Genomic DNA, 24,013 nt, shown 5'->3' with positions numbered 1-24,013 from the left:
GAGGCACATGTGTTAAAGTCGAGACACACTTACAAAGTAGCCTGTTCCCAAGCTGGATGGAGCTGAGCTCTGCAATAAAACACAAAGACAAAGTGGAAAGTCAGTGATGGTTTTTAACACGTTCCAATCCACACAGCTCATTACCAGTCCTTTCCAAGCTTTTCATCACTACATCACAGCACCAATGTGCTGCCCCTTGTCATCTGCTACTGAAACAAACACCATGTTGCTTAATTTTTCCCTTTACATCTCTCAACGACTCTGAGATGGTAACGTGCTATTTACTGAATTCCAAGCTTCTGCGGTGGACGTAATTGCCAATTTATTTGACAGGCAGCTGGGTAATGAATTAATGATGGCATTTCGCCCTGCACTGAGACTAAACAGACACTCATCAACCAGCCTCCCTGACATGCTGACATTCAATGCTCTGGACTCCAGCTACTCAGCTTTGTGGCCACAAAGGGGCAGGCAGGAGGGGGAAAAGAAAAAAATCGTAGGCTGACTTCAAAACAAAAAGCCCGGTGGGTTTGGATGACTTTTTCAGTGTATGACCTGTTTGCCAATTTATTCCCGAAAGGCCCCGGTTAGTACACACACAGTGCTTTTCCAAAATGAGACATTTTGTAAACATAATTAGTAGTTTGAAATGTAAAGAACTTGTGGGCACAGAGAAACCGCTTCAGCCAATGCACCATTTCCTGGAGAATGCAGTCACTGCAGTTTCCCATTTGGATGTCCACACTGTTTGACAAAGCAAGGATTTAAAGAGAAAAAAAAAAAACACAAAACAAAACAAGAAAAACCAAGTATCTACAGTGTGAAAAAGATTTCAAAGCTCAAACCTGTAAAAACAATTAAAACTAATATTATTACCATGGAAAATAACCAAAAGATTTCAATGCTTAAAAAAATGCATCACAAAATTCAGTTTAAGTGGGGCACGATCACGACCTCCACATCCACAGGAATTAAGGAGATAAAGGGTTTTGTTTCATTAGTTTTTCATCTAAGCAATGAGGATTACACAGCAGGTTCTTTTAGAGACATGGTGAGAGACCTAAACATCGCAGTCCTAATCCAGGTCACTGGCTGTTACATTAAAGGGTGAACAGTTCCCAACGCTACGGCCTTATCACCTGAAACACTTCAAGCCAAGTCAGTCAATGGACAAGGAAGCAAACTGCAGAGGATAATTCTCTAGCGAGCAGCAGGTAGTCCAGATGACCAGCCTTTAACTCCTGTAGCTCAATTCCTGTTCCTGTTCCTTAGCACAACCTCCATTTCAGTAATGACACAGCTCAGTGACTATCAGGAACTGCACAGGGGCCCCAACCAGCCTTGGCAAAGCACTGGAAACAGGCAGAATTTCCATCACTGTCACTCCTGTTCTAAGGGACTAACAGCAAATTATCTCAATTTCTGACCAAGGAGTGCAGCAGCGACATAAAAGAGAATAAACCCCACAAGTGGCTTAGGGTATCTTTTTGTTGAAATTGGCACAGCAGAAATATTAGACTGTGCCAAGAAATTTAAAATTAACAAAATTAATTGCAAATAATCAGAATATTTCTGTGTGTTCACCAAAGCAACACTAAGAAGACATTTATAGAGGTTACATATCTATGGGGGAAGTCCTTCTGGTTTAAGACACTAGAAGGTAAAGACTTAGCAGGAGGAAATCACCCTGGTAGTCATAAGGGTACCAATATAATAAAATCAGCAAACTGTTGGGAGATCTATGAGCAAACAAAACTGATACAGAAATTTGGATAGTATGTGGTTCTTGCCCCTTAATTATCTCAGTCTTGTGTGCTGTGGCTACTGCAGGGCTCGAGATCTGCAGTCGACAGATGTGGTTATCAGTGTGCAAGAGGATCTGCACAGAAATTAATACAGTCCTAAGTCCTTCTGGCCCTGCTCGTGCTGCTCTGGGGCCTCAAGCTCCCTCTGCTACTGTCATCCACAGCAAGACCCTCTTGGTCCCAAAGATGATGTCCCTGAAAGCACCTCTGCAGCAGCATCACACTGTGGTGCAAAGGAACGGGCAGTGCAGATTTGAGAACCTGTGGCTCTGAGGCCCCCGGGTCAGTCCAATTGCTCTGCTCTCCCCTCCGTCCCCATGGCCATGCAGCTGGAAACAACCTGGTCACTGCCACTGCCCAAGCATTGCCCAGCTACTGCTTCCAGATAGAAAGTCCCCTTTTATGAGCCGCATCCCAGAGTTCGGTGAGCCACTGCAGCCTGTAGACTGCAGCTCTCTGACACCTGGCAGAGATCACTTCAGCATTTTCCAGTTTAGTATCTGATGCATTTATTTTCCTGATAAAGAACATAATTTATACTGCCTTTCACTTTACTCGTTCTGCTTTCTGGTTCATGCCATCTGAATTATTTTAATTTAAGCTAGAGATCTACCAACATAGTACAACACATGCAATCATTATAACTGCTTTTGTTTCAGCTATGTACAGATGCCAACTGAGCCCCACTCTTCCCACTCACAATTTTTAAAACCTACTTTACAGGCTGAAAGCTCCAAACTTCACATTCTGCATCTGTGTTTAATTTTTGTCTGCTTTTTATTCCAAGTTTTAGAAGGATCAAGTATCAAAACAAAACAATTAAAAGGAAGAAAAAAAAAAAGCAAACAAAGTATTTCCCACTGAATATTTCCATTCCTTCAAAAGCAATGCTGCAATGGCTATGGGAGGACAGTCAAAACATAGCAGTCAAATTACTTTCACTGAAAAGAAACAACTGTGCATATTCAGGGAATCTGAGTTTGCTGGATGGAAATATAGCCCTTCACACATTGCATGCTGCATATGGATAGTACAGTTTGCAAACTCTTTGTAATTGAGGTAAGAAAGACTGTATTGCACATGCATGAATGACTGTCAGCTGTGCTGTGAACTGTGTATTGGCAGAGCACACAGGCTGAAGCAAGGGCTATGCAAGAAGACAGCTTCTCACCTTTTGTGATAACTCCCAATAGTGAAAGGCTCCTACTACCCAGTGCCCAGCCTCGGTACCAACTGATGAATGTGATACTGTGTATGCAGCATCTTTACAAGCCCATGCTGAGTCGTGATCCTGCACGGGATGGTTCTACATCTCTTATATAAAGTGTGCCTATAATAGAGGTAATGGTTTCACTTTCCAAAACCCTTTGCAAAACTCAACATTAGATATACTGTTTGACATTCACACAACCACCAGCAGAAGCCTGCATCAGGTGTCCATCAGCAAAACACAAGTCACTTGCTTAAAATTATAACAGGGTTTTGGTTTTGTTTTCCTTCTGCCCTTCTTAAAAAAAAAAAAAAAAAACACAATAAAACAAACACAAAACAAAACAACAACAAACACAACACTTCCTTTCTTGAAGAGAAGAACTTTTGGCCCAGGAGCAAAAATGTAGTAACCCTCATGTAAGCATTAGTTTATTGTGTACCAAAGAAAATTACATCCTTGAGGTCTTGGAAGGCACAGTTATACCCATTTTGCATATATATTGTGCATTACTTGGGGAGCTGGGTGGGGAGAAAGACTGTGTTGTACATATTTGTTCTGGCTATTGTTTATGCAGGTCTGACTGAATGAAGGAACAGTGGGTATCATTTCAATTTCTGATGTCAACATCAAATTACTTATTTAATTTCATGCCTGGCGAAGCATTGTATAGCTACACGCAGAATCATTTCACTTCATTTGTTATGCTGTGTTTTCTTGGCGATTGGCTTGCCTTCCAACTGACAGCTTTAATTACGACATGAATTTGATTGCACTGCCGAGGAATTAACATAATGCAACAAAGCATTTAAGCACCCAACCTTAGACACACAAACACACACAGACACACCCTCACGTACACACACACAAAGAAGCAGCCACTGCAACTGATCAGCTTCTGGTATTTGGGGCCAAAATCACGAGCTGTGCCCAAGATTACACTGCTGGGGGTGTAGACATGTCCCTTCCCCACAACAGGTAGTAACAGCTCGGATGGGCAGGGCAATCCAGGACATAGTCCTCATGGATACCTTCCTGAGACCTACTCTTAAGCACAAAGTACACAATGCAGGAGCAGCACACAGCTACAAAACACTGGAGAAAGGGAAGCCCTCATGAAATAGTCTGATAGCTTTGATGAGAGCCCAAGACAAGATCTGTAATATAGGGACAAATGGAAAGATTCCTGTCCTACTCCCTACTCAGGAACTGGAACAATATTCTAGACAGAAAGGTGCCAAGTATTTCTCCTGGCTTGTGATTCCTTGTTCAGCCAAGGCAAGCAGAGGCCAGGGAGTCCACACTGCTGTTGTGCAGCAAGAGTGGAAGAGCTGTGCTGCCTCCCAGCCAGTGACCACATGTGAGAGGCTGTTACTGTTCGTCACTCTGCTGACAGCCTGTAAAGCCAACACCAAAAGCACCAGGCAGGGCTGAGGGTGCCCGAAGCAGCTTGTCAGCCCTCTCCTGTCAGTGCAGGCTTGCACTGTCACTGCACCAACACTAGCATAATGATGAGTAAGGTTCGTTTCACAGACATCAGATTTTTAACAGGACTAGCAATGATTTTATAGTTGAGTGTGAGCTTCAGTTCCTGGGTAGATCAGGAATTCAGAAATGTGCACCAAAGAAGTCAGGTTTTTGATTCCTTTTTTATTAGAAGGAGGTGGCTGAACCCCTGAATACTCTGTGTGTTTACCATCCAGGTGAGCTGTAACTCTCATGTTTTTCTCAAGTAATCTCCTGGCTGCTTTGTAAAACACGGCTCAAAAGTACCATGTATTCCAAAGTTAGAAGACTCAAAAATAAATACATACAGAAAGGTAAGGAAAAGAAGTTGACTGAGCTCCAAGCTGAGGAAAAGAGAAAGCGCTGCCATCTTGTCTTCAAGCAAAATCTCAGCAAAATGAATTCTAGTACTGGCAAGATTTTGATGAGATTAAACTGACGACAGCACCCTATATATAAAGGAGGAGTAGCTCTCCAATTTCTCTTTTAGGCCCCTCGATCTACCTCTAGCCATAAAGGAAAAAACAAGTTGTCATTCCCAAAATACTGTATAGGGGAGAAAGGCAGAGAGAAATGGGCTTATGAAATACAAAGAGGGAGATGTATTAGGGCACTGTCAAATGCCTGCAGTGGAGCATTTGAGCAATCATTATCCCTGTTCTAGCAGAGGTCAAGTTCTCTGCTAATTATGTTCTCACAGAGGGGTGTGTGTTTGTGTACACGTGTGCGAGATGAGGACAAAGAAAGGAGTTGATGGAAATCAGTCTCACTGCACTGCATCTGACAAGAACATAGGATATTCCTCTTCCTACTGTCTGATGCTATTTCAAGCCTCATTATGAGAAAAGTCTCCTGTTTAACATGGTCTTTTCACAGAATTATCTTCTTCTCATTTTGGCCACCTCTCTCGCAAATGCTGCAAATCACCTGCTTGGATCTCATTAGTCTGGAAAGGAGTCATCCCTTGTAAACACACTTTGCATCAATCTGCATTACCCAAGGACTGCAGGTACATGTACAAGATGCAGAGTTGAAAGATGTCTGACAGGAGAGGGAATGAAGCCACTGACATGTCAGTTTGCAACTGGATATTCATTATACCATCTCCCTCATTCTGCATCTGTCACTAAGCTATCACTTAGGCTCCACATTAAAGCCCATGAAGCTAACATTACTGTTTCAACAGCTTACTTACAACTAGGGATTTGAAAATTGATCATCCACCTAGAGTATATGCACTCCATTCATTATACATATTTCCATGAAGTAGCCATGCTTAATCTTACAAAGCTGTCAGGCTACAGCAGTGGAGATTCATTATATTTCATGTCCAAAAATTGCTTTCTGACCTGAGGGTTAATCTGCCTGCAATATTTTATACTTTTGTTCTATCTTATTTCAAGTACACAACTTCTTGAGTATTTCTTCCAAGAAAAATGTTAAACTCAGAAGATCTTCAGGGGAAACTTGCTCTGTCTGTTTTTTGTTGGGTTTTTTTGTTTGTTTGGGTTTTTTTGTTTGGTTTTTTGGTGGTTTTTTTGTTTGATTGTTTGTTTTTGTTCGTTTGTTTGTTTTTCTGGAAGGTAATTGGTAGATATCATTAGATGACTCACTCCTTCAAAAGATATTTAAAATAGCCTTATTAAGCTCCTGATGCATCTTTGTGCATAAGAGGACAGTTCCAGGTGGCTCTCCCATAGCTGGAAGTGGAAGTACCACTACTACATTGTAAGGTCCTGTCACTTAAAAACAAGGGCTGTTTGTCTTTGGAGAGAGAAAAATGCAGAACAGTATTTACTCTTCTAACTGAAAGACTCTGGGAAAGGCCACCACACACTCAGGCAAGATGAGAGCTGTCTTGTGCATGTTTTTAACATCTCAGCTGAACTGGAACACCACACCAGAGAGACATGCCTGTATTGCAATGAATTATCAAAGCATAAAGCAACTTACTTATTAAACAAAACATAAATTATGTAAAATTATTTTAAAATATACACTTCCACATATATTTACATAATGTTCCTTTTGAGCAACCTGTGAATCCCCATGTCCTCTCCTGGGTGCACTAGGGAAGTTATATTTGCTCTCCACTTCCTTTTAATTTGCTATAGTGCCAAGACAAAGGGAAAGGATTGTAAAAACTTCAGAGAAAAACTGTATTTGATTGGTGGAAGGGGAACCAGGACTCTGCTCTCACTGCCAGGTCTGGCACTGCAATGCTGTGAGCTGCTGGGAAGCTCAAATAAGCCTCAGAACTCTCCACTCAGTACACTGCAAGGGAGTGACAAGGCTAAATTAAAACCATGTTTGTAAGGAGCTGTGAAATTTCTTGCTGGAAGGCGCTGGGTAATTGTGAAGTTCACTGCAGTGACTTCTCAGCTGTCACGAGGCTCAGAGCAAGGCAGCATGGCAACAGTGACAGGCTGTCAGCTGCCCTTCACCACTACCTGTGCAGAGCATTTACTTACTATCTCCTCTGGCTTCACTCTCCTCTTCCAAAGATACCTTACAGCCCTAAGATTGAGCTCACCTGATGGCTACGAAGGGCAGGCTCTGAAGTGTCTAACTGAATGTACCCATAAAGGTTGGCTCTGGGGGAGGAAGGGACCTCTAACATAACGTGACAATGGGTTGCTGAAAGAGAGTGCTACAGATTTCACACCTTCACAGAAAAAGACAATAAAATCAGGTGGCTGTTCCAGTGATAGGCACAATCCACCAGGCAGAAGTGCTAGCTGTGTGCCTGCAGGCTTAGACTCACACAACGGAATATATCCTTTACAAAAGTATTTCCTTTAATATCTGCTCAATTCCCCTTTATTGGATTGGCCTACAGAGGACACCATCTGGTATCTGTCATCCAAATCTACATGGACATGCCATCAATAAAATCCCCATTTCCAAAATGTGGGTTACTTAAAAGTAGGGTCAGATTGTTAGCTGATACAAATTGGTCTGACTAATGTAGCTATCCATGCTTTTACCAGCAAAGGGTCTGACCTACAAAATCCCCAATTTAGATACTCTTTTGGGACAGGGCTGTCTTTATATTCTGTGTTGTAAAGTGTGTAGCAGAGAGGACCCAGAGCCATGAATAAAACACTCAAGGATTGTGATGGTACACATAATAAATAATAATCTAATTGCAACCACAGAAAGATTTCTGTAGTCATTCCCATGTTGGAGTAACTCATGCATGTCATTCAGTGACTGGCCAGCATTTTTCAATGGAGAAAAACATTCACCCCAGAGCTGCCATCTCAGGACATAGCAGTTTAGGTAGAGCAATAAAGGCAGGGCTTATACTATTGTTGGCCATGTTACATCAGTTCATTATATATAAATTATCTGAGTCTCTCTAGACACTCAAATACTTTTCATAAAGACAGTATTTAGCCCAAAGAAAAGCAATCTTTTTCCTTCCCCACTTGGGTAAAAAGAGGCCATCTCACTTCACAGCTATGCAGGGCATTTTAACTTCATCAAATGGCCTTCAATCATGTCAAAATGAATGAGTGCTTTCACACCAGACACTGTACCAAACTTTAAGAATTTTTTCTGAACTGAGGCAGGCGACCTAAGTTACCTCTTCCTCTCCCAAACCCCAAAGGGAAGGGGATTTTAGCAACAAACCATCCCAGAGATTAAATCCTGTTAAAACCTACACCCCTCAGAAAGCTACATCAGGAGTTAATCAGGTCAGTATTGGGCTGAAGGAGTTTTACTTACATCACTGAGTCTTTCCCGAGAGCTACTTCGATGAAAACCTTTCGATTCCCCACTGGCACTTTCACTGTCACTGTCTCTGCAACTGTTTTGACCTGGCTTGAGCTGAAGGAAAGAGAAAAAACAAAGAGAGCAAGAATTTAGCATGGTTCAGGTGAGTTTTGTTCTTCTTTAACCCTTTCCCACATCCACACAAAGACCCATTTATGTGGTGCTTGCAGCACTGCCAAGGCAGCATCTCAGTGAGACCATGGGTGCAGAGAGCAAAGCAAGCTCCAGTGCACAGCAGCTCATGTGCAGGCCAAGACCCTGCAGGTAGAGGGAGGAAACACTCATGCCCAAAGGAACTCACAACTTAAAGACCTCCATTCTGGGAACTTCCAGACTTCTCAAGTTATTTATGCCAAGATGCAGTTTTTAGAGTAACCAATGCATCAAAGCACATGCAGAATCAATCCATCCCTCATTACAGTGTAAGAGTATTGAGGATCTAAGATCAATGGAAATCTCTCCAAGCAAAGGAGCAGCCATCACTCCGGGGAAGCCTTTTGCTGGATCCTGTCCCTAACAACATTGTCTGGCTGTATAAAAAATTCTTGACTAATGCAGGTGTTCATAAAACAACATGATTTGCTTAATTAGTATCAGACTGTTTTTGCCATTCAAACCAGCTTTAATGAACTTTACTGCCATTGCAATAAATAAAAATTTAAAAACAAACTATATTTTCAATATAATTGAGAAAATATCTGCTTTCTCTGACACTGTGGATTGTGCAGGTCAACATGTCACAACAATAGTTTACTGGAAATGCACATTTACCATATACATACATTACACACATGTCCACAAACACATATACACAGCAAGAGGAAGATAAGAACTACATCTACTGCAATGCTGAAAAGGTATATATGTGCTTTAATATCTCCTTCCCTATATTTTGCTTGCATGTATTACAGTTTTCTTCTAGCTGTGTTGATGCTTCATTCAAACTGATTTCCTGAGGTTAATACTAGCAAAAAGTCAATTTCAAAAATGTAGATTTAAAATCACACACCTAAGTACTGGCAGCAAAGGCAAATGCAGAGAAAATACCTGGTGAGGCACCTAATGAAGCATTTTATGAGATACCTACTACACTTACCAAAATTCATACAGAAATAGCAAACAGCTCCTCCTAATTTATTCCATTAACACATTCATAGTGATTTCTATTCAGACTTCTCAGAAATAGATAACCACACTCATCTCCATTTCATGACTGGAGACCAAAAGTTCCTTCTCCATGAACTCTCTCCGCCGTATTCCCTCTTTCTTCTAGCTCTTCTCATATTTTTCCAATTTTCCCAGAAACACGTTGCACAAGCACACACAAAAATTGACACATATTCTCTTTTATAGGCACATGCACACAAGACTTGTGCTCTAATCCCCAGACATACATTCCTACCCATATACTCTATTTGCCCAATCACACTTCTATTCTCTCCCAGGCTCAAGGCACAGCACCCTCACCCTAATGGTTATCATCAGGTTCTCCCTACCACTACAAGAGCAAAATGCATCTCTAAGTTTGGTATGTTGGGGTGGGTGCTGCTTTACCTTCATCCCTTATTCCCCTTATTAGTAAAATGCAGTTTTGGGTGTTCTCTCTCAGTTGAAAGAAAGAAAGGGGGGAAAGTATTTGCAGCTACAGCCTCAGACACACAACTGGGTTGCAATGCACGAACACAACTGCAAAGAATGGCACAGGTGTACTCTCATCCCAAAGAAAATGTAACTGAAGAACTAGAGCTATCTGTCAAACACAATTTCATAAAAAAACCTACATATTAGACAGCTCAGCCAGAAAAGCTCAAGTAAAAAAGATTTTTTTATTATTTTTTTTTTTCCAATGGAATGGTTTATCAGTCAGATCAAAGAGAACTCACCAGCATTTTCTGGAAGCAGAAGGGAGAATAATTAATTCAACAAGTCTCATACTTCATATATAACTCACAGATCTTATCTAGGACCACTGTGTACTGTAATTTTATGGTCCCAGGTTTAAAAATCTAACCACCCAAAGGAAAATGAATCAAGTTTCGCTGACTCAGTCTGTTGTCAACATCCACTCAATAATGGAAAAACTCTTATTGTAAGAGGGGCCTGAAGAATTTTTTCCAGTCTCAAATTTTATTTTTAGAACCTCAATTTATTTTGTACACAGTTTTCACACATTAGTTATTTGCTAACTAATCATAATGGCTCATTTTTATAGTTCTACATTGCAAATTCCAGCTATTTACAGAGAATAAAAACCCAGAAGGTGTCGTTTTTCTAGACACCATTTACAAGGAATAAGAGAATATGACCAAGATATCTGAGCCTGAAACTCTGTAGGTACAACGTGAACTACACACACTAGACAGCAAACTTAGAAGTAAGTCCAAGTTAAGATTTAAGCTTTCCATATTTTCCATTCTTTTTTTCCAAGTTGAGTTTCTCCATGTGCCAAACTGTTGAGGGTTTACATTTTAGTCCAAACCCCAACAATCTGTGCTAAATTAAAAAAAAATAAAGCATGGAAATGTGCCCATTGTCTTCTTTTAAGAACCTAAAGTTACACACAAATGCACATGAGAATAGTTGGTGCGGATAAGCAATGGTTCATTTCAATCTACTCACACAGACTCAACCATTTAAAATTAAAATGACATTGAAATAACATAGTGCTGCTAAAAGGGTCTGCAAATAAAACACTAGATCTTTAGTTACATTGCAAGTATTTGGTGCATTACTCTGGAGCACATGGGAACCCTAAAAGCAGATTCCTCTTGAAAATAAAACTGTCCTTGGAAGAAATGTGAAGTGCCACACTGACAACTCTTGTATCACTCCTGTCTGGGTACCTCATGTAAAAAGCAAAGCCAACATGAAACCCCCATGATGTCTGCTCAAGTGTCTCTCTGAGGAGCTTCCCACACTAACACAGCTGTTATTCTTCTAATTTACACTGAGTGAGGAACGAAGAAGGGTTTGGGGAAAGCACATATGACTCCACACTTCCATTGTACAGTGGGAGTGAATTTATCTACAGGGACTCACAAAAAAGAAACATTTTCTAAACTGAAAGCACAAACTCCAAAAAATGCAGTGTCACTGACTCACAATGGACTTGCACAGCCTCAAAGACTTCCTGAGTGAGAGACATGGTACATGCAAAAATACCTGATAATCAGTGACCTGAGTCCTTTTCCCCAGTCTGCATGGCCTGGGGCCAGAACCTTGGTGCACACCTGTGTCTCCAGAACTTTTCTAGGCATTTTTGGTCATTCTTAGCATCAACATCTCATATACTTGGAGATATTTCGTCACACTACGGAACCTAATATTTTATGATGATTGTAAGTGCACTGGAGGATAATAAAAGTATATGAAAAGTAAGACAAAAAAACGCAAAGGGATCTGGAAGGATGGCTGCTGGCTGAAGCACCAGGCTGGGACTCAGCAGTGGCTTTTAATTCTGACTCTTAACCACACCCAACTCCCCACCCAGAAAAGTGAAAATAATGACAGGTCTTCCCCACTCTCCAATATTTAGAGGGTTTTTTTGGCTGGGGTGGTTTCCCAGTGGGTGATGGCAAAGTGCGTCGCACGCTACAGGGCCTGATAATCCCTCTCACTGCTCCGGGGCTACGGTGGTAACAACAACGAAGTGGCTCCATTGCCGACGTATATTAAAAAAAAAATCACCCTGAAAACACCTGCACTCACCTGGGTTTTCATTCCCCCCTTTCATACAGACAGGAGTGCCACATCTGTGTGTTCTGGATGTGCCTGCCGAGGTGTGGACAGCACAACTCTGTGAGGCGAGGCTGCCTCCGCCCCGGCTGCTTCCCGCCAACTCCAGCCAGTTCCACCGCAGCCTCAGCCCTTCAGTGCTGCCGTGAAAGTGTGTTGGAGAAAGAAGGGCAAATACACCAGAGCACTGAGGAGTCAGGGGACAAAAAGTGAGGGAGCAGCCTGCAAACAGCCAGGTCAGGGATGAAGGAGGAGGTGCTCCAGGAGCTGGAGCTGGGACTTCCCTGCAGCCTGCAGGGAAGACCCCAGGGGAGCAGGTGGATATTCCCTGAAGGAACCGTGTTCTCTGGAGAGCTCATGCTAGAGTAGATTTCTCCTCAAGGAATTGTCACCTGAGGGAGGCACCCCAGCTGGAGCAAGGGAAAGGAGCAGCAGAGAGGAGCTGTTACAGACCAACCACAACACCCAACCCTCTGTGCCACTGGGGGGACACAGAGAACAAAGGAGTGAAGCTGAGATGGGGAGCAGAAGGTGTTGTTTCAAATTTGTGTTGTTTCTCACTATCCACACCTATTTTAATTGACAATAAATTAAATCAGTTTAGTCAAGGCTGTTTTGCCCATGGTGATTTCCTTGGTTTTATCTCAACTCGCAAGCTTTTTTATTTTCTCCCCCTCCCTTGTTGAGGTGAGGGAGTGTGAGAGCGGCTGGGTGGCAGCCTGGCCCTTAGCCAAGGTAAACTCATCACACCATGGTTTGGAGAAAAGCACTTGCCGCCCAGAAATGGAGTCAAATAACTTCAGACATACCACTGATGCCCTGCAGAGTTACACAAAATAGATGCAGAGGGAGAGGGTTATGGAGAGAGCATCAGGAGGGGCATAAGATATGCAGCACTAAGAGTGAGCATTTGAGATGAAGAAGAAAAAAACCAAAAAGACTAGCTCAGGCCTAAAGGTCACAAAGAAACTGGCCAGAAGCTGCTAAGATTATGAATGAACCAAAATAGATGCAAAAACATGAAACTGCTGCAATACTAAGCATTAAAAGTAACTCTTCTTTCAGGGCATGGAGAGAATTCCAGGTGACTTGAAATCTAATGGAACTATTTCTGCACCAGGGAAATATTCTGCCCTATTCAGCTGTAACCAGGGAAAGTATCTCTCTACTATACTTCCTTCTGCCTTTCAAATGTAAAGGGTAAAGGACACCCAAATATGCAGGCTTAGGAGAAGGACACAGAAATAGTGGTATAGTCACAACATGAGACAGATTTCTGTGAAATGAAAGGATAGGGGGCATAAGCCATAAAACACTCCTGAGGATAGTCCATAACAATACGGTTCACTGCTGCATTTTGTCTCAGAAAGGAAAAGAGTTAAGGACAGAGATAGTCGATCAAGTTAAGTGGGTGCAAGGGAGGATGAAATGGCAGCTGAGCCACAGACTACAGGGAACATCATCCTCTCAGGACCAACGTTTGGTTTGCTGGATCCCTAAGCCACTTTAGGTAATTCCATTGTAGCAGTGCCTGGTTAGCAAGTAAGAAAAAGCAAAATAAATAAACCTACTAAGAATTTAGCAAAAGCCTTTTTCACAGAGCTTATATATTTGTAACAAACACCCTAATGCAGCACTTCTGGTATTTTCTTTTTTTTTTTTTTATTAGCTATATTTTAAAATTTCATACCATTTGGCAGCAGTAAATCTATGGTATGGTTTCAAGGCGCCTGAGTTTCCATACCATATGGATTTAAAGGTCTATTTCACTACATTAGACTTAAAAGTTATGAATACTAACACTTCTCCCTATTACAGCACAGCCAGCCAGCCAGCCAAGCCAGTACCAGAGTCCTACAGGAAGAGGCCACCTGTTCCCCATGGGATGTCATAACCCTGCTGCAGGGAGGGCAGTTTTAGGCTTCCAGTTCTGCCTGCCATTCCTCATTTATGCAGCTTTTGCAAGGGCAAGACAGTCCATAACTCTTCTGATCCAGCTCCTACTTGGGTGAATATATTCCCTACCTCAGGTCAGCTGGTGAACAGACTTCCACACACACCATTAGCAATGCCTCCTAACTCCAGAAAGCCTGAATAGCTACAACCCAGTCCCAAACCCAAGACAGTTTGTCTGGACCAGAGTTACAGCCCTACACAGTATGAAAACATTTCTACTTGCTCCTTCATAGACCCAGAGCTTACCTGTCCTTGTGCTCTGGGCTTTTCCCAGCAGCCCTGTCCCAAGCCAGGCTCTGAAGATTTGAATTATTGTCACCAGTCACATACTTTTCCCAAATGCTGCACACATGGATCAAGGCAGAAGCACCAGCAAATCAGGCCATTGCCAACGTTTGCAGGCTGCACCAGGTGGCCAAAGGCCAGGAAACAACAGCCAGTTCAGCCAGGGAGGAAAAGGAAAGCCCAGCAGAATCCAGTTTGATCCTCATCAACAGGTTGGACCGCCTCAGCGTGACTTACCATGAATCCCTCACTGCTTCTTCAGGGCTCAGCAAACAGGGTGAGTTTAGCTTGCAGCACACAAGCAGGAGGGAGGGTGCCAGGGGTGGGGGGGCAGTGGGAGAGCCTATGCCTGCTCCCATCCCACATGGTCCCAGGGAGGGAGGGAGACAGGCTCCTCGGCCCTGCGTAGGGCTCCACAGCTGCCAGCAGTGCTGTGTGAGCCACCGGTCCAGGGAGGGAGTCAGGCTGGTGGGCACTGCCATATGCTGGAGTGAGGTGGGGTGATGGGGAAGGGATGGAGCACTGCAGCATCTTTAGCATCAGATGGCTCTGAAGTTGATGCATGGTTCAACACTGGGAGCATCTCCAGCACCCAGCTGTGGAGCTGACCCAGATGCTATCCTGGCTGGTTTTACTCCCTTTTTTATTTTTCCAACATGAATGTCACTACATGCTCTGAGGAGACTGGTTTTGATGCGCTCTCGGGGCCAAAAAGCTAAGTGCACTTCCCACTAACCACCACTCACTCACCAGGGTGGAAAAATCATCAGCAAATTGAAATGTGTATAGTAGCATAATTTTGCACTCAAATGGAATGCATTTTCCCCTTAAAATCTGTTAACTTTGATTTCAAAATCTGACGATTCATGTTGAAGCATAATTGAGTCTGAACAACAGAACAACTGAGTATAGAAATCAGAACTGCAACACTGGTGGGTTCAAAGGTGATGAGTGAAGCATTGTTCAGTTAAAGGGTGCTACTTTTAAGTTCTACCTAGAGTAAATAAGAAAACATTTTTGATGAACTCAGCTTTCACACACTTCTCAAGAGCACTGCACCACAGCCCTGCCTGTGCCTCTCAGACCCTCAGCACGGCAGTAACATCCCCTTTGCTGCAGAAACACAACCCAAGGAGCCATTCCCTGCCCTACCCAAGCAAACACATGAAGTGTGTTCTATCAGTCAGAGAAGAGCAGAAGCAGATTTCATGTAGGAATGAATACTGGATTGCAAATAAAACATATTTTATCAATGATTGAGAACAAATCTGGCTGAATGAAAACAAATAAAAGAATTGCACAGCAAGAGAGAAACCAACAACCATGTTAATCAATGCTTGGATTTAAATGATTAACAGCTGTCATTTGAATAATTCAATTTAAAATCTATCTTGCTACCAACATAAGGTAGACAAATACTACTTATACAGCACTTATATGTCACCCCAAACTTTAAGGATGGTTCAGCACAGCAGCTGTGAATGTGGAGCAAGACCTCTATGCTGCACTTCTAACAAAGCCATGTTCACCACCTTGACATCTGCCTGACTAGCTAAACAGATGAGCAGCACAGGAAAGCAAATCAGAGGTGAGATAATGAGGGAGAATATTTACAATACACAAGTTTAGGCAATAAATATGAAAAAAGAATACACACAGTGTGTGGACTCTGAACAGGACTGATGCAGTTATTTTTCACACCAGGAAAGAAAAATCTTGTTACCTAAGAGATACAATAAAACATTAGGAGAGGCTCTCTCTGTAAGTCTTGACATTTAATCTTACAACAACCAATGCACATGCTCCAAGAAATTGTCAGCTGCTGAGGACAAGGGCCTACATGCCATCATCCTGGGAGCTGGCATCCCTACTAGAATATGAAGCTTTATTTTACAAACCTGTATGGCAAAAGTGTAGTAGACCAACAAAGATAAGATTTTCTCTTTCATTTCTTTCCTGCCTCTACCGAGAAGAAAAATAATTTTCCTGTTCCAATTTTTTTTTTTATGAAAAACAAGAATAAACACACATTTTTCCAATTTCCTGTCGACAAAAAAATCCAAATCTAATAGAACCTGAACAAATAACTATGAACAATTATCTACTTAGCTCTGTGATACAGAACAAAGGTGTCTTAACTTACTTATTCAAAAGCACTGATGGTCATTTCCTGCTGCCTTTGAGCTGATCCAGTGTCTGCTCCTGCACTTGCTCAATACACTGAAGTAGAGGAACTCATCCTCTAGGACTTTAAGTAGTAGGTTTCCTTCCACTGAAGGAAACAGCTACACCCCTCTTCTCCTGGGGAGAATTTGGCTATTTAGCATTGTTATTACAGAAACACCAAGTGATCATGTTCTGCTCACAGTAGCAACAGCAGAAGCAAGATAGGCTAAGAATAAACAGCATCCTTGCCAAAGCAGGGGTGGTGGATAAAGGGAACAGGCATTTATTTCAAGATCCTCTTTCTTCTCCTTCATTATATGCTTGGGCAACCTTAGATACACAGCTCACAGAAGGTACTCTGAAGGAGCTCTGTAGCTTGATTTTATCCGAGTTACACACAGAATGCAGCCCAGCATTTTTTTCTGTGCTGTTTATACAGAAATCAAAGATAAATTTGGCATAAACTCATCACACCCCAGAAGCATACATACATTATACAACATACACGGTGTAACAGACTTGCTCTCTTCCTCAGCTCCTGTTAAAAGTGGCATGAAACAGTAAGCTGTTGGCAATTGCAACAAATGAAGCGTATTTCAGCACACTTTAAAAGCTGAATTGCAAAAAAATATAGGCTTCTTCTGACCCTTTGCATTTTGATGGTTGCACAGTGAGAAATACAGCCTTTAAAATTACACCTTGCAAAGCACTCCATTGTACCAATCAATCTCCTCGAGCAGCTCCCACAGCACAGCTTCCCACAGCAGAGGGACAAAGAGCCAGGGTCCATCCTGCCTACTCGGAGCCAGCCAGAGCCATGGCAATCAGGCTGGAATCGATCTGCCCCTCCCAATATTTACTTAATCCCACTGCTGTGTTGGTTTGTATCCCACCCTGGGTTTCCAGGCCTCTCCCTGGGCTCTGTGTCAGGAAAACTAGGGTTTGTACCACTACAAACCACCTCAGGAACACAGCTGCTTTAGTTCCTGGTACAAGCGGACCATCCCTGTCCTCAGGGACATCCATTCACATTCTGATCCATACATAGCACAAATCTGTTCTGTTATTCAGCCAAGTGATGCACATTTACACCATCTATATTTCTTGCTTTTCCTTTATATGTCCCAAACCCAGATTTTAAGTTCTATGTGCATAGCCATAATCTTTTAATACAGCTGCATATCCTCCCACAAGCCCTGGGAAGAGCCTACAAGGAGCAGCTTATGCATGTTCACTACAACAGTTTCCACCAGGCACTCTTTGCTGTGGTTCCATTTAGGCTTGCTCATTTAGAAAAAGAAGGAGAACCCATTCAGCAGTTTCACCCCAGCATTCTGCGTAAAAACAGCCTATTGCAGAGCACTTGGACATGGTGACTGTCCAGGTCCTTCTTGCTAGACTGTTACCAGCTCTTGCTTCAGTGGTGACAGGCACAGGGTCCAGCCTGTGGCTCTGGAACTCTGTCCCAATCTCAGCCCTGGACCTGTGAGGAGTTCCTGTTTCTGCTGCACAGGAAAGGTCAGGTGGGGTAGGAAGGCAGAGGCAAGCACTACCTTTGCTCTCAATCTCCAGAGAGGGGAGAGGAGAACAAAAATATCCTGTTTAGCCTGCAGTGTCTGACATCCAACCCCTAAGGACTCTGCTTGGCCCCTGGTTGACTTTGAAATGTATAACTTACTGGAAGAATACTTAAGTAAGAAGATAAAATTAATCACATGATGGGGAAAAAGCAAAAAGGCCAGGTAAAAAATTCTAACAGCACCACAGCTCTACAGCTCTCTGCAAACTCAGCTAAAGAGCCTCTGTCTGTTTTAATGAGGGGAAACATAAAACCAAGGTAGTTTCTGTTGAATTTCTCTTGTTTCAAGTCCACGGGGTGGTTGCTCCTCACGCACAATGGAGATGGAACACGAGGTGAGAACTTCTCAAGATATGAAGCAGCTCCATGAACCAAGCCTGGAAAAGACCAGACAGTACTCTCTTGCTTGAGCTAAGTCATGGCTAGGTCATCCATTTTTTCCTCAATGTAGGCCACTAACCTGACACCCAGTTAACTTTACAGAAGTAAATAAATGTCCTGAAGGAAGAAATACCGGTATTCATGGATGGACCTCAAGATGCTTGCCATTGTTTACATAAAAGAGCCCTGTTATTCCATAGCTCGATATAAGCCCGGAATAAATATTTAATAACTTGGTTGCATACATAATGATACTATTTTAAGCTGTTAACTGGCCAGCCATATAAATTATTCAAGATTTAAAAGTCATCCTGTGGTCTCCGTACAAGGAGAAAACTAGGAAGTTGTAACTATAATGACAAAGTAGGGCAAGATCAATCAAACCACATGATCTCTAACACAAACAAGCAGCAATTAAGCAGCAATCAAGACCAATATGACGGTGGTTGATGTCCTTTTATGCCAATACTCAGTCCAGAGAGCAGAATTTAATAATGTTTTGCAATTTATCAAGGGAACCATAACTCTGCTCTCTGTGACTTGGCCAAGAGGCTATTATGATAGTATTTCTCTATAATTGAATAATGTGAAGGAAAAGGGGGGAGGGGGAGTAAAAGCATTTTGACATATAACTCATGTCTATACATATTGTATTTTCCCCTTGCTTGAATGATGGAAGCAGAACTCATAATAATATACCTCAGTACCAATTTGTTAGCAGAAAAGGGGAGCTGAAGTACCTGGCAAAGAAAATCTATTTCAAGAAGCACAGAAGGGAAGGGAATGAACATCTACATTCATTAGCAGCTGTTACTGTAGTGGAGATGAGTTCAGAGTTGAAGAGAAGCTAGTCATCACAGGTAACTCAGGAGAAACGAAACGGGAGGAACTGTTGTTTAAATTGTTTAAATCTGGATTAGCTTCTGATAGATGGCAAGTTGCCACTTATAGGCACCTTTGTGTTACAGCTCCACCCTCTCTGTGGAGAGAAGCTCTCTGAACAAAATCAGCTCTTCCAGCACTTCAGGCTGTGCACAGGCTGCCCGCAGTCCTGGGTGCTGCTCTGTGACAAAGGCCTGTTTGGCACCAACAAGCCACAGGTTTCCTGTACCTGAGCCTGTCATTTCACAGCATTTCTTCTGCTCAAGGAGCCTGCCCCTGCTGCTACCTACTGGCTGCAGGCACCTCTTCCCCAGACCCCTGAGGCTCCCTGGGTGGTACAACTGCAGCTGACCCTGTGGCTTTGCAGGGACCTGAGCCAGGTTAGAAACGACCAGGTTAGTTTTTTTCTTCTTCATTTCCTGGATTGCTTCTAATGAGGATGAGTTCTTCAGTTTGGCACCATGAAGGAGGTGATGGTGGGAAGGGGTAGCAAGGACTCGGGCACTACCAGGAATAGAAATGCTGAAGAATTACATCCTTAAACCACAGTTTGACTTTGTGTCTTAAATCTTGTTGAATTTTTGCCCTGGGCTAACATAATAAGAGCTGCTGCTGGTTTGAAAAATTCAGAATGCCTTCATTCAGAACTCTAACAATACCAGCTTGTTGGTTCTTTGGCTTTGCTCCACATTATTTTTGGAATTTTTTTTTTTTTTCTTGCTACTTAGCTCTCTTCCTCTCTCATCCTGGGAAATAAAGTAAAATCTATTGCAGCACTGTGCTTTCACCTGGGACTGCTTTTGCCAATTGAAATAATGAGTCCTCCTCTTTGCAAATGCCAAAAAAAAAAATCTCCTGTTACATCTTGGAATCTATCCCTTGTCAACAGTGACCAAAGGTGATTTAATATTTGATAGCTCTGATGAGCTGGTTGCCTCTAGTCCAAGTCCAAAACCAGCTTCATTTCCAGAAAATCATTCTGCCAGCTACTGGTTTCAGCTCTTGTGTTGGCAGCCTCAACAGGGAGACAAGGAATTAGGGCAAGATCCCAGACCCACTGAAAACCAGGGGAAAATTTCCACTGACTTCAAGGGATACAGAATCCATTTAAGGAACTGGGTGTCCACTGCAATTACCTGACTATTTCTGTACCTCATACTGATAAAAGAAAATATTTAACATCTCTTTCACGTGCTTTAAAATTGTATTAAACTTACTGCCCTGAAAAATAGTCACTCTAGGTAAGCAAAGTTTTATTACTGTTTTAAGGTAAGTGCAAAACACCTGCAACACAGGAGTGCTATCAAATTTTGGTTACTTAAATTAATCCTCATTCTGGCATTTAATAATTTGTTAAGTGCTTATTCAGGAAAAGGTCAAAAATCACTTGGAAAGATATGTTAATGGCTCTCTAAGTAATGTTTGGATTTATTGAATAAATTCTCACAGTTAAGGCACGTATAACAAGCACTACAAATTGCATTCTAAATTGTGCTCTCCACAATGGAGAGCTATGTATACATACATGTTACCATAGTCCCAACAAGGCAACACAGAAGCACTTAGTTAAATTCATCTCAGCTGAGGAAAAAAATGAGCTTATCTTCACTGTTATAGTGGAAATATATTGAACGTATCTGCTCACAAAGAGGAATATACCTGAATCAGGACCTGAAGGAAGCTAATTGTTGTTAATCTAAGTGATTTTAAAAAACCCACCAAAAACTCTAATACAAATGAAAACCCAAGAAACAGTAAAAAAAAAAAAAAAATAAAAATCCCCCAAAACTCAATTCTAAAACAAAGAAAGAAGTTGTAAATAACTGGCAATGAAGGAAGACAAAGCCCTGTGCTGATGGATCTACATGGAACTCCTCCTACGCTTTGAAATATTTGGGCTTTAAAATGACCCACAAGACTTAAAAATTAAGTATCAGCATGTGAAAACGTACCATATTACAGTTTAAATCAACCATTATACAGGCTCAGCAAGCATCAGCACACTCCTTCCATGCAGTAAAAAACGTCAACTTCTCCTTGGTGCATAATAATTTGTGAAATAAAGCAGGCATGCAAAATATGGGTGGCAGGCAGCAAATGCTGATACTCGGGGCACCAAGGTGTTTTAAAACAGCTTTTCACTTTCGCATAGAGCTTCCACTGAAATCTCAACAGATCAAAGTTTTGCAGACAAGGAAAAAAAAGCGCCCACAAAATTAATAACTATTTAAGTATTCTGTTTCATCATGATAACAAACAGATGGTTTTAATATTCTAGAGGCTAATTTCTGAACAATTAAAAACACAGCAAGACATTAACATCTAATGAAACATTTTAACTACCAGTATATGCATCTGCCATTAATTTCCACACAGTAAGGTCTTGGTTCTCTTCAATCTGTTCTTTATTAAGGAAAGTTTTTCCACTCTGAATTTAGTGAAGTAGAGAATTAACAACTGTTTTCAATCAGCAATCAGCATGATATTTCGCCAGTGTGCATTGAAACCGTCCACACTATCAGACATAAATTTACTCCTATGATGGCTTTGATCTGCACGCTGAGTAGGGATGTTAGAATTGAATTAATTTTCTAATTCCATTTTCATTTAGAACATATGAATTAACCCTTCACAGCTCTCACGTCCCTTTTTATCTACTTCAGATAAGGGGCACCTACATAAAATGTTATGGCTTATGCATTACTTACAGTCTAGCCAAAAACAAATTCTTTTTTTGAAACCAACGAGAGCATCCTCATGCCAACCATCCCCAAATAAAGTTCTTCAAAGGCAATGTGAGAATCCTATATTTATGAGCTTCTAATTTAGATTTCCTTTGCTCATTTATGATAAGAACATAGGGTGGTATTCATCAAAGCTGTACCCAATGCAAAAACGAGTTGCTAAAACAATCTTTATACCACAGACACCAATCTAATCCATGTGTTCCCTAATCAGATATGCAGCTTAGAACTACTGATGAATTTCCTTCAAGTCTTCACCAATTTGGTAAGTTATGATATAAACTAAGCAGAGGGAAGGCATTCTCATTGCTCCCAGGGAATGGCAAAGGGCTGATGTGATTCAGTATTTGTTGTCATCACCTAGCTACTGTAGGGATGAACCCTGCAAATAAATACCTTTAGGAATAAATTCAAACACCCTCCCTGATGGGTATGAAGAGCCTGCTGCTGTTCCCTAAACATGGAGGCAGCTCAATAAGTGCCTCAGGTTTTCAAATGGGTTAAGTCAGCAAATAACTTCCAATTATTTTAACAGGAACCACATTCTGTCCAGGTTCCTGTTTTGCTTTTAATCATGTCATTTATGTAAACACCGAATTGCAAGGCTAAACAAAGGTTGAAAAAAGCCTTGGCAAAACATAGGTTCAGGGAAGGAGTCAGCTGCAGGACCCTGCCTCTCCCATTCATTTGCTGGTGTTCAATGAGCACTTCATGGTGTGCCAAGAAATGTTGCAACTATGTAGAGCAGGAGACACCCACATTCTGGTTTTTGCTTTAAGTCAAGAAAAACAGAGTGATGACCCTGGGACCTGCCAATTGATGCCCTACCAAGGGGCATTAGCTGTTCCAAGACATCTCCCTCCCTCTGATTTATGCCAGAAATAACTTGCTGGGCTCCATATTCTTCCAACAATAGTTATGTATTTCCATAGATATTTCCATAACTGACCACCCACAATAAGAACACATCACATCCTTGTCACACCCTATGTGCCTGTTGCCATCTCCAAGGCTCAGCCTGAGCAAAGTGGTCTCTTTCTCAGTACTTGATTTTTTTCTTTGTTGAAACAGGTTATTACAAATTAAGGTCCAGATCCAGAAAGTCTGAGAACACCCACAAACCCATTTGGCACGCAGGTTTCCGAAATCTGGAACCAGAACAGTAGTTAGGTATGGAAGGACATGAATGATTCAATCATTCCACTTCAAGCGCTGTCATCACGGTGAGTTTCAAGGATCGGGGCTGGGAGGTTCAGACCTGCCCAGCAGAGGCAGGAGCACAACCCCACTGAAAGACAGGGAGCTTCTGGCTCATCTTATATCCACTTCTGTTCCAATGGAACATGGCTGAAGTGCTGTCCCTGGGGATGCCATACGAGATTTCAAGAGACCTTTCCAGCCAGTCATATCTGGTTCAGAGAAACATGGACACTCAAATGAACGTACTGGGAGTTTGCCATGTAACCATTAGCCCTTTAACCACCACTAATATACCTCGGAGGCACTGCTGGGTTTTTATATGTCAGACAGTCCCAGACTTGCACTGCTCTTAGTGAGGATAGCACGATATTAAAATGTGACTTTCATACTTTTTTATGCTCCAAGTGCCTGGATCTACTCTTGGCACACTACAAAAATAATACTTTTATGATTCATTTTTTCCCTGAAATATTTATAAAACAACTATTGAGTGATGCAAGTGCCAGAATATGACTATGGCTATACTTGAATTCCAGGAGATCTGTAAGCTTTTGTTTGGTCTAGCAGTGTGAAGGAAAAGCGTCCTGCTAAACATCTGTCTCTCACTGGGGAACCACATGGGAAATAAAACCTTTGGGGCAGCATTGCCTGAAGTATTTGAGTACTCACCTTACCTGCTGCAGCCCATGAGCCTCAGCACTATAAATCACAGAAAACCAGAGAAAGAGGCAGACCCAAAAGGTCCCATGGCTCATCGCTCTGAGCCCAGGAAGGACCAACTGTA

The 24,013-nt window shown here is 42.0% G+C and overlaps 1 protein-coding gene across 5 annotated transcripts in view; it reads right to left on the bottom strand.

The window, feature by feature from the left end:
• AUTS2 (activator of transcription and developmental regulator AUTS2) overlaps positions 1-24,013 on the bottom strand; it is a 769,537-nt gene that overhangs the window by 418,851 nt on the left and 326,673 nt on the right. For all 5 annotated transcript variants that reach the window (XM_051636183.1, XM_051636186.1, XM_051636184.1 and 2 more), the window contains 2 exons: positions 8,254-8,355; positions 34-69 (listed from right to left, as the gene is read on the bottom strand). In XM_051636183.1, coding sequence (XP_051492143.1) covers positions 34-69; positions 8,254-8,355 — 138 coding nt within the window. The remainder of the gene's footprint in view (positions 1-33; positions 70-8,253; positions 8,356-24,013) is intronic.

This window comes from Apus apus, chromosome 18 (assembly GCF_020740795.1).
Source record: "Apus apus isolate bApuApu2 chromosome 18, bApuApu2.pri.cur, whole genome shotgun sequence".
In the NCBI taxonomy this organism is placed as follows: Eukaryota; Metazoa; Chordata; class Aves; order Apodiformes; family Apodidae; genus Apus; species Apus apus.
The sequence above is the reverse complement of the archived record's forward strand: the minus strand, read 5'-3'. Positions and strand labels throughout refer to the sequence as shown.